This window comes from Cervus elaphus, chromosome 27 (genome assembly GCF_910594005.1).
Source record: "Cervus elaphus chromosome 27, mCerEla1.1, whole genome shotgun sequence".
NCBI lineage: Eukaryota > Metazoa > Chordata > Mammalia > Artiodactyla > Cervidae > Cervus > Cervus elaphus.
Genome location: NC_057841.1, coordinates 36,066,683 through 36,078,704, shown reverse-complemented (window position 1 = coordinate 36,078,704; position 12,022 = coordinate 36,066,683). Strand labels below are relative to the sequence as shown.

Sequence of the window (12,022 nt, the reverse complement as noted above, 5' to 3'; positions counted from 1 at the left end):
CAGCTGACTTGGGGGTCCCCTGAGGCTCACAAGCAGACGTTCACACTCCTCAGGCAGCCTCAGGGCCCCTTGATCTGTGCGGCTGCCTCTCCAGCCATATCCTGCCGCCTTGCACTTCACCCTCGGGAACACCAGCTGCTTTAGGTTGTCCGTCCACACCACGGTGCTCCTGCAAGACTGAGGTCCTGTGCACACCAACCCCTGGGCACAGGGTGTCCTTCCCCACTTCTCCACCCAGCTCATTCCTCTCCTTCTGTCCTCCACACAGGCCTCATTGCCTCCCTGAGGCTCCTCTTGGTATTAAGGCATGCTGCCAACACCTTCGTCATCGTATTTCCCACATTGTAAGGAAGATGTCTATTCACAGGGTTCTGTCTACCCCCGAGTCAGGGTGCCAGTCCATCTTTGCATCCCTGGTACCTAGCATAGCTGAGCAGCTAGTTCATGCACAGTAGATGTTTGCTGTCACGTGGGCCTTGGAAAGCACATGCTGTGAGGGTGGATATCGATTCATTCATTCATTCACTCATTCACTTATTCACAGTAAAACCAGGAAATCTGATAGGTAGATGCCTCAAATTTGCGGGGAGGAAGTCAGATTTCAGGGTAGATGCTTTCAGCTGGGAGTGAGTGGTATTTCAGACATTCTTATGGGCTTTTATCAAGCAACTCAGTTTCTAACCCCCTTCTATGCTCTTCTCCCTGTGCCCCTGTAAAGGTCCAGAGTTCAGAGGGGTTTGGGGAGGATTTATCTTAGGATATAGGTAACCTCACCACAATTCTTGCTTCCCCACGTTCTTACTTCCTCAGTGTTTTCAGCTCAGATCTAAGTTGACATGGGACTAAAACATCTCTCTCCAGGCAGTTCTTCTTTAAAACTGTCATTTGGAGCTATAAAAAGAAAGGAAACTGGGACTTTCCTGGTGATCCAATGGCTAAGACTCTGAGCTCCCAATGCAGGGGGCTTGAGTTCAATCCTTGGTCAGGAAACTGGATCCCCACCCTGTCACAACTAAAAGATCCTGCATGCCACAACTAAGACCCTGCATGGCCAAATAAATAGTAAAGAAAGGGAACTAATGTGAAATGGGAAACACTTAGTTCAAAAGAGCAGATGTTTCTGAGAGAGTCGGGGAGGCCAGAGAGCAAAGTAAAGGTACAGGAAGCCGCCAGCACCCTCAGCTGACACCCCCGAGAGACTCCTCTCTGGATCCTACAAGTCCTGATAACCGTGGAAAGTGGGTATTATTTTAACTGTACATTTTAGGAAAATTAGAATAGTATATAAATCATACACCATTAATATTGACTTATATGGACCTTCCCTGGTGGTCCAGTGGTTAAGACTTCACACTCAACCACTTCCACACAGTGTAGGGGACACAGGTTCAATCCCTGGTCAGGGAACTAAGATCCCACATGCCATGTGGCATAGCCAAAAAAAAAATTGATTTATTAAAAAACACCGAGGCCCAGAGAGGTGAAGGGACTTGCCCAAGATCCCACAGCTATGGAATGTTCAATGGGATTTTAACCCACTGATCGGGCTCCATTTCGCTCTTCCTCCCATGATAACACCGAATAGCTGATGGAAGGGCAATTACACCATTTTTCTGGCAACCAACAATGATTGGCTGTGTAGGAAAAGCACATGTTAGCAAAACTGATATTGCTGTGTCAGAGGATTAGAGTTATAATTGTGTGAGTAATTAAGATGACAGCAATCTCAATAGTAATAAATGTAATAGGTTGTTATTAATTTTACCGTTTCTCTCTCCCAAGAACTGCCAGCATAACACTGCAGGGGAACACTGTGAGCGCTGTAAAGAGGGTTACTATTGGAACACCATCCATGGATCCTGTAGCGTCTGCCCATGTCCTCATTCAGACAGGTACTGTAGAAGTTTGACAATAATCTATAAAGACAGGAAGCATTGGGTTGGCAAAAAAGTTCGTTCGGATTTTTTGTAGCCGTGATGGAAAAACCCGACTGAACGTTTTTGGCCAACCCAATAGTTTGATGGGTGTCTAGAGCTGGGGAATGGGTGATGGGAAGAAATGGGAAGGGGCTGTTAAATGGCATAAAATTTCTTTCAGAGGTGATGAAAATGCTCTAAAATTGATTGTGGTCATGACTGTGCAATTCTGTGAACACATTAAAAGCCATTGAATCTAACATTTTAGGTGGGTGGATTGTATGATATGTGAAGTCTATCTCTCATAAAACAATTTTCTATTTTAAAAAAAGAAACCAAAAAAAAAAAAAAAATGGAAACCAAACCAAACAAACACAGACTCTCCAAGTTGTGTTCTTCAGGGTTTTGCCTTTTCCTCTTTTCTTTTGCTATTCATTCAATGGCTAAACAACTTATCAAGCACCATCCCTTCTCTTGATGCTGGGGTAACTGCAGTAAAGAAGGCTGGCAAAGACATTAAGCTTCACCTGAAGAACGTGAGGAGAGAGTGGGGTTATTACTCAATAGAATGTGCACAAGTCAGTCTGAAGTATAACTTCAGAGATGGGCTACACCACTGATAAAAGGGTTATATGATAGAGTGGATTCTTTACAGAGGGTGGTAGCAGGCTTTCTGGAGTTGTTGGGCAGGGACTCGTGAGTGATGAGGTGGAGTACCAAGACAATATGATGAGGGTCCGTGGCAAGGGGGAAAAAAGACAGATGAGAAAACTCCCGTGATGATGGGTTTGTGGACAGTAAGGAGGCATGGATGGCTTGATTGCGCTGAGAGAGGGCTGGCTGGGAGATGAGGTTGGTGGGACAGCCAGAATACAGATCCTGTACCTTTCAGGCTAGAGTAAGGCACTTGGATGTTAAGGATTTTTATCCTCAGTGTGATGGAAGCCACAGGACAGTTCTGAGTCGCAGAGATGTGATCTGCATTATCATCTGGGCTCCAGTAAGGTCAGTAGACTCTGTAGGTAGAAAGCCGTCATTTTCCTTTCGTGATAATTCATGTTCAGTTTGGCTTTGGCACCTTGTCCTACTCTTGCTCTTCATCACATGTTCACTGTGAGTCCAGACAAAATATAAACAGGTAACTAAGTGAAGCAAGATTTGCTTTGAAAAATCAGAATGATGGTGATCTAGTACCAGTAGGGCACAGGTTCAGGAGCAAGTGTGGACCGTAAGGCTGGTTGATATCAGCTGAGCTAGCAGAGAAATTGGCCAAGTCTTAAAATTATCAGAAGCCACCTGCCCAATGTGGCTTTTCTGGAGATGCATATTTGAAATATGCACCCTGGTTTGCTATCTGTGTGTTTGATACTGCTTAAACCTGCCCGGTCCTGTGGCTTTATTTGTAAAGGGATCTATCACTTGACACTTGCCCAGGCTTGTTTGAACAGAAGCTGGAGAGAGTAGAAAGCGGCAAGATGTTCACAGGGTGCTTGGGGAAAGCGTTTGATCTTTGGTTGCAAAGCATGTTATCATCAAGGTCAGCTTTCAGCTTCTGTGTAGTTGGAAGTAACATGCAGTTCCTAGGATGTATCAGTAAAATCCTATTTTTATCTAATTCTCCTTCCAGCAATATTAATACTGCTGACAAATTTCTAACTGTCCCTTTAGAGGTGTGACTCTCTATCTAATTAACCAAGAGAAGCTTCCCAAATAAGAACTCTTTGGAACTTCCCATGTGGTCCAGTGGTTAAGAATCCACTTTCCAATTCAGGGGATGTAGGTTCAATACCTGGTTGGGGAACTAAGATTCCCATGTGCCACAGGGCGACTAAGCTCACATGCGTACGTGTTAAGTTGTGTCCGACTCTTTCTGACCCTAGGGAGCCCACCAGGCTCATCTGTCCATGGCATTCTCCAGACAAGAATACTGTAGTGGATTCTCCATGCAGGTGCTCCTCCAAGGGATCTTCCTGACTCAGGGATCAACTCCGAGTCTCTTATGTCTCCTGCATTGGCAGACGGGTTCTTTACCACTAGCGCCACCTGGGAAGCCCAGCTAAGTCCATGAGCTGCAGCTAAGATCCAGCACACCCAAATAAATAATTTTAAAAATCAGAATTCTCTTATCAGCTTGTGATAAATGGAGTTATTTCCCCTCAGATCTATGTCAGTGTAATGTTCAGTGGTCATAGATGTTTCTTCGTAAGGCAACAAGGACGTTTTCATGGTCTCTTGGTTTAATATTTTTTTTTTTTTAAGAAGCTTCTATAAATATACCAGTTCAGAACTAAAAGAAAAAGAAAAAAGTTCCAACAACCTGATTGGAAAAGTGTGGAAATCACCAGTGACCATGCCCACAGAGCTAGCTGGGCCCAAGCATACTCTGTGCTTTAATCCCCTCTGGGACTCTGAGGGGACTCTGGGTGGGCCTGCCTGCCACCCTGGAACCCTCCACACACATACTTTTTCTTCCCAGAAGGGACTATACCCAGTATAAAATAAAAGAACTAGAATAAGCAAGGAAGGAAAAAAAATTTTTTTTTTTTTTAAAGAATCAGAACTCTCTGTTCTTCTTTTCTGCCCAGACTTGTTTGAGTCCTTCCTTGTTATTTCTGGAAAAAGTGCTGTCATCACCATCTCTTCCCAAGTGCATTACTTTATTCTGTCTTAAGGGAAGGAATGTATTTCTCCAAGCCGAAAATAAAAATGCCTTCAGTCCCTATTCACCCAGGTTTGCCCGATGTCAGCCGAAATCATTCATCATTCTCTCGACAAGTTTTGATGGGCAAAATTTTTTTCACATGGAAGGCACCTGGACCCTTGGTTTCCAGTTTCACTTCATGTGGCAAAAAACAATGAGCATAAAAACCTGTGGGTTTATGTTTCTACTGGGGCTTTTTCCTGTCTTTTTTTTTTTTAAGTTTTGCCACCGGTTGTGTTGTGACTGGGGAGAACATCAAGTGCTCCTGCAAGCCTGGATACACAGGATCACGCTGTGAAAGGTGGGTGCCGCCCTCCTCCATGCCCTCTTCTCTCCGCCCCATCTCACAGGTGGGGTGGGCTCTGCGGGCAGGCTGCTGCAGGCACCCCGGGTGTGGGTGGGGCTCTGCTGGGTCGTGGCTCAGAGCTGGGGTGGGGCCGCTGGTTTCCCTGAGGCTGGGAAAAGGTCTCTTGGGAAAAACACAAGACTGTCACTTCATAGATCATTAACTTCCTTCTCTTCCTTGCTTCGTACTTGTGGAAATTTGAGAATTAGGGCCAATATGTCATAGTCCTATACACTCCAGCAAATGCCCCTGTATGCCCATGTACTTACATATATGCCTACATACCTCCACTCCCATGCATACTCCTACATGCCCCTCCCCAAACATATATCTGCATACTCCTACCACCATTGAAACTCAAACTGCTATCCCCAAATATACACACCCCTGCTTGTCTGTACACAAACATGCAACTCTACATACTTCCCTACATGCACACGTATCCACAGAGCCCTAGATGTGCCTACACACACCCCCCTGTTAATGCACATACGACATTATGAGCAATGGCAGAACAGTCTGTGTCTCACTCATTTCTGAATCCCTTAGTGCCTAGTGTGCTACTATTCACATAATAGGTGTTTAGTAATGTTTGGGAAACAAAAGAATACATGCTACAGAATGGAAGGTATGTACTTGATTATAAAGGCCACAGAGCCAAGCTTGCCTTTTTCCTGAACAATATTTCATGATTAGCTACTCTGCCCAGGTACTGTGAAGGGTACAAAAGATACTTGTCATCTAGACAGGAAGAAAGCATACACGTACATATATATCTGGAAAAGTAACAGTAAAATGAATCATATGGATAACATTTTAAAATTTAAAATAACTATCATAAGATCAGTACATAATTGTAAAAAATTTTATAAATTATGAAAATGATGTAACACAGGTGTGTGTGTGTGCTAAGTCGTTTCAGTTGTGTCTGACTCTCTGCAACCCCAAGGGGTGTAGCACGCCAGGCTCCTCTGTCCATGGGATTCTCCAGGCAAAAATACTGGAATGGGTTGCCGTGCCCTCCTCCAGGGGATCTTCCCGACCCAGGGATCAAACCCATGTCTCTTACTATCTCCTGCATTGGCAGGCAGGTTCTTTACTGCTAATGCCACCTGGGAATCCCCATAAAATAGATGAGCCAAAAGCTAATAAGGCAAAAAACTAGTAAGTACCACACCCTTACAATTGCCCTATTCTCACGCCTGCCCACCTACAGTGCTATTCATAGTTATTTTGCCTACAGAAAACCATCATTAAAACTTGTTGAAGGGAATTCCCTGGTGGTCCCCTGGTTAGGATTCTGTGCTTGCACTGCAAGAGACACAGGTTCAGTCCCTAATTGGGGAACTAATATCCCATGTGCAGCACCCCCCAAAAAAGTTGTTATATGTTCTTACATATCAGTTCTATATGCACAGACTTTTTCTTAAAAAAAAGAAAGTAGATTTCAGTTTTGCTTTTTGTTTTGACTTATTTTCTCATCTAATTATATATTAGTAATCTGTTTCCATGCAGGGTGCCCTGGTGGCCCAGATGGTAAAGAATCTGCCTGCAATGCTGGAGACCCAGGTTCAATCCCTGGGTCAGGAAGATTCCCTGGAGAAAGAAATGTCAACCCACTCCAGTCTTCTTGCCCAGAGAATCCCATGGAGAGAGGGAGCCTGGTGGGCTACAGCCCATGGGGTTGCAAAGAGTCAGGCATGACTGAGTGGCAAACACTTTCATTTTCAGTCTGTATCCATAACAATAAATATTCATTGATAACATCTTGTCAGGGCCAGGAAGTTCCACTTAAGTTCCATCATCCCCCACTCTTGGCCTTGGAGATAGTTGGATATAAATGTTTATACCTATTTTGTTTTTTGGGGTTTTTTGGTTTTATATCACCACACCGTGAGGCATATGGGATCTTAGCTCCCCAATCAGGGATTGAACCCGTTCCCCCTGCATTGGGAGGATGAAATTTTAACCACTGGACCCCCAGGGAAATCCCTGTTTTTGTAGTTTTGTGGTTTTGCTTCTTAACTTCAAATATCGATGTTAGTGAAATATTGGAACCTTGCCTTTTTTATGGTGTTGCTTCTCACATGGCAGATAGGCCTAGGGTCAACATATAAGACAAAAATTGACCAGAGCTCAAATAACCTTGACTGTTGCAGTATTTCATGTCTCAATAATCCCGGGGGGCCACGCTGCATGAAATGTGCCTGGCGTCTGGTTACACCTGGAGCCACACTCTGTAGGGTGAAATGTTCGTGTGAGGAGAGGCACTGGGAGCCAGCTGGGGCAGAGCAGGCTCCCATCCCTCATGTTATGCTCCCCGCCGGAGTGTGCTCACAGAGTGATGGGGACACAGACTCCCGTACACCCACGCTGTCATCCCTCTTTGCCTGGGTACCGTTAGATGAATTCACTGAAGCTTCTCCAGGGGCACTTCCCAACCCAGGGATTGAACCCAGGTCTCCTGCGTTGCATGCGGATTCTTTACCAACTGAGCCACCAGGGAAGACATTCACTGAAGTTAAATGTGTACAAAATGTGTATGGACTTGGATTTGTACATTTTATTTGGTTCTTGTGCAGTTATCACTTCTGCATCATTTCTGAAACTATAAAATGACTTTGACTATTTGGTTGAGCCAGGTTCCCTTCATAACCCTTATTTAAATTTTTTCCTGGACTGTTCTGGCATGTTGTTTTTCTGGAAAGCTTTAGAAGAGTTTTACCAAATTAAAAAAAACCACACACACACAAAATCAATTCAACTGGATTTCATTGTAAGGGGGGGCTACTGTGGACTAGGGATATCTGAAACATTTTAAGGACAAGGTGGGACTTATGTAGGTTGAGGGGATGGCTAGAACCCGGTGGAGCTTGGAGATGGAGCTGGAAGACAGCTCAGGTCAGGGAAGTAATGTAAGCAAGTCAAAGGGCCTCAAGGGTGCATGCCATGGGTGGAAGGTGGGACACCCTTTTTATGGGCATCAGCTGAGGGTCTGGACACTATCCCATGGTAAAAAGGAGTAATTTGAATTTCTTCTGTTTTTCATTTCTGCAAGGGGAACATAGCTCATGTTTGTCTCACATCTATTAGTCATTTTTCCTTCAATGAAAAATAGATGGAGATCCTAGTATCTGCTCGGCACTGTGCTGAGCAGTAGAGACACATGAGCAACCAGAGCACAGACTCTGCCCTCAAGGGTTCTCCAGTCTAGTGGCGAATGGGCATACAAACGGGCTGTTGAAATAGAGAAAGTGAAAGTGTTAATCACTCAGCCGTGATTAACGACTCTTTGTGACCCCATGAACTGTAGCCCACCAGGCTCCTCTGTTCATGGGATTCTCCAGGTAAGAATACTGGAGCAGGTTGCCATTCCCTTCTCCAGGGGATCTTCCCAACCCAGGGATCAAACCCAGGTGTCCTGTATTGCAGGCAAATTCTTTATAGCCTAAGTCACCAGGGAAGCCCTAAAACAGAGGCAACTGGGCTAAATCAGGCTGCAACAGGAGGGCATCCCACTGGAACTGAAGGGGGAGGGACGGAAGAGGCAGCCACCCTGAGACAGGAAAGATGGGTAGAGTGGGGAGTAGGCAGGGTCTTCCAGGCTCCGTGATTTAAAAGCTATGGGGCTCCCATCTGGGAGAGGCTTCCTAATTTAATCCTCTGTACAGTTCTTCACAAACAGTGAGGTGGAAAACAGCACCAGTCCAGAGGAGCCATCCATTTGGCAGGCAGCTGATTGGAAAAGGGAAATTGTTAATTAACAGTAGTCTTAGCTTAGGTTTGTTACATTTGATCATACATCAAGGAAGCAAGTATTGTTTAAAAAAGAAACAAAACTTTTCCATCGCTAAAAACTTTTCTATCGCTTCTCAGCCTTTTGGCTAACATCAAGTGAAAAAACTTCTACAGCTTAATGCCATTTTAATGTCAAATTTTTTCACTTGTTAGACATTTATTGAGCGCCCACTCTGTGCCAGGCTGCCAGGCATCATCAGCCACTAGTGGTTAGCTCTGCAGTGATAAATACAAGCACAGTGTGGAGTGAAAAATAAGGATGTATGCAGGAGAACCAGACAGAGGTGGGGGAGGGGCAGGGAAGTGTTCCCAGCTCACATTCCAACCCTCCCACCCCCCCACCCCACCCCACCCCATGCTCTGAGACAAGTTTCTTCCTCAGCTGTTCAGAGCCACAGATGACAGAAGCTCTCTCTGCTCTTCATTTGCTGTACCAATGTCACCTATGAAATCAGGAAGTTTTACTTTAGTGCATTGTGTTTAGCCACTATCATGGCTAAATAAGAAGAAAGGCACCAGTTCAGTTCAGTTGCTCAGTGATGTCTGCGACCCCATGAACGACCGCAGCACACCAGGCCTCCCTGTCCATCAGCAACTCCCAGAGTCCACCCAAACCCATGTCCATTGAGTCGGTGATGCCATCCAACCATCTCATCCTCTATCGTCCCCTTCTCCTCCTGCCTTCAATCTTTCCCAGCATCAGGGTCTTTTCAAATTACCTTACTTAAAGTTACATAAATATCCCAGAAATTTTATTCTGCTTTGCAAGATTAAGGAAGAAGCAGAATAAAATTTCGGAAATATTTATGTAACTTTTAGTAAGGTGTTTTGTAAATATGTATCTTTTACATAGAAAGTTTACATACAAGTGAGACACCTGATGAAAAAGTACTTTAAACAGAGATCTTTTGCATAGCATGGTTAGGAAGCAGAATATGGGGCTGGCCACTTCAAGGAAAGCCCTATTATTAGGACAGCCTGCTTAGTAGACTTGGATAAGCCACTTCAGCTTAGTTACCTTCCTGATAATTAGGGAATACATGGGTTTTCTGCTTCCTGTCCACTATCTGAAATGTAGTCATTCCAAATGATACCAGTTACACATACATGCCAATATATGAATATTTTCATCATGTCTTAAAATGGTAGTAGCTACCTTTTACTGAGTGTCTGTTATATGCAGGCATTGTACTAGATTCTTTACTGCTTTATCTTTTATCTTATTTCCATCCACCAAAATAGATATGGTTAGTACAATTTTTCATTCATTCATTCAGCATGTATTTGTATCTGATATTTATATATATTTATATCTGTATACAAATATTTATATCTGTATTTATATCTGATTCCTAAAATGTGCCCAGGCACTGTCCCAGGTACTAAGGATGTTTCAGTGAGCAAAACAGCCCCCCAAAATCACATCCTCATGGAGCTTACATTTTCATAAGAGGAATAGATGAAGAAGTGGAAGCATGTGGGGTTCAGATAAGCCCAAGATTACATGCACGGTGGTGAAAGCAGGAATCCATGCAGGTAGATCTTCCTGACTCAAAACCTGTGTCCTTTGCGCTATATCACCAGTTTATCTGTTGGAAAAGAGTATTTAAATTGCCTGAAAATTCTTTGGTACAAAGCTTTAAATTTGGGTTGCATGCATGCTCAGTCGCTTCAGTCATGTCCAACTCTTTGTGACCCCACAGACCGTAACCTGCCAGGCTCCTCTTTATGGGATTCTCCAGACAAGAATGCTGGAGTGGGTTGCCATTTCTTTCTCAGGGAATCTTTTCACCCCTGGGATCTCCTACGTCTCCTGCATTGGCAGGCAGAATTCTTTACCACTAGTACCACATAGGAAGCCCTAAATTTTGGGAAGAGAGTCAAATGCCTTATTTCCTTGATTCTATCAATCCCGTTGATGATAAGACAACACACACATACCAACTTAATGACAATTTTGGGGGGGTAATAGAGTGGAAGTGGAACTTTGCTAATGAACAGAAATGTTTTGATTTACCTCCCTGTTCCAGAAACATTAACATGGATTTATTTTATTGTTTGAAAAAAGTAGAAACTCACCATCAAGGAAATATGATCTTTTAACTTATAAATAAGGAGCTGACCTCTCATCACTAAATCATCTAGAATAATAAAGCCTCGGGCCAAGGTAGCAGCTGTAATTGCTCAGTTATTTAAGCCCCTTATGTACCTCACTGCAGTTATTAGTATAAATAAATATGAATTATGCAGAGTTGGAATAGTACAACAAGAAATGTTAATAAAGTCTCCCTTTATGCAAAAAATTGAAACTATATGAATTTTCCTTTTTTTTTTTTACCTTTGAGGAGATGAGCTGTAAATTAAGCAGTATGTAATTATGTGATATCTTCAGAAATTCAGCTCTTGCGTAAAATTCACCCATCCCTAATTTCCATACTGGTCAGACTACTGACTCCTGTTTGCGTTTTGTTCATGTGCCATTTGGCTGTAGGTATGTCATCTGCATGTCAAGGGGGAAGGGAGAAATCTCTGCCTGCCTCCCACACTCACCATTCCCATTCAAGTCACAGATATCTCTATTGAGATGCATTCACTCATGCACATCTATGTCAGCGTTTTCTCCCATAGGGTTACGATATCCCAAACAGGGAGCTGGAAGTTGAGAAAACTGGGTGGAGTAAATGATGCATTCTTTGGGTGTTTCTTCTCTTTTTCCGTATTCTGTGTAGGTGTGCTCCTGGATATTTTGGAAATCCCCAGAAATTTGGAGGCAGCTGCCAGCCATGCAGTTGTAACAGCAACGGCCAGTTGGGCAGTTGTGACCCCCTGAACGGAGGTAAGATCGACTCACACCTCTGTTAACCTACCTTTATCAAACTGGTACATCATAGCAGGCAAAGAAGCCAAACAGCCCTTTTCAGGAAGCACACACACAACTGCACATAACAAATTGTGCCCTTGTTTTGACAAAGTTGGGAATGCTTAGGTAGTACAGCTTTGATGAATAACTTAATGTCAAGTAGGTTTTTTTTTAAGGTAAATTGTTTTTATTTAATTTATTTATTTATTTATTTTTTGGTAAATTGTCTTTAAAACTTCTTTAATTATAGCCAAAATAACTTTAGACCCTATTTCAGTGATTTTGGTGAGATCTCTCTTTGCCATTATAAGGTTATTCTCTCATCAGCTTCCTTTGTGTGTGTATCTGAAGAATTCAAAGAGCTCTTCTCCTAAAGCAGTAACTGTTCTAGAATGTGAGTG

General features: G+C 43.5%; 1 protein-coding gene across 3 annotated transcripts in view; it reads left to right on the top strand.

Annotated features, from left to right (window-relative positions):
- The window catches only part of LAMA3 (laminin subunit alpha 3), a 250,418-nt gene that overhangs the window by 175,036 nt on the left and 63,360 nt on the right, over window positions 1-12,022 (top strand). For all 3 annotated transcript variants that reach the window (XM_043889262.1, XM_043889260.1, XM_043889263.1), the window contains 3 exons: window positions 1,783-1,892; window positions 4,838-4,918; window positions 11,491-11,597. In XM_043889262.1, the coding sequence (XP_043745197.1) occupies window positions 1,783-1,892; window positions 4,838-4,918; window positions 11,491-11,597 (298 nt within the window). The remainder of the gene's footprint in view (window positions 1-1,782; window positions 1,893-4,837; window positions 4,919-11,490; window positions 11,598-12,022) is intronic.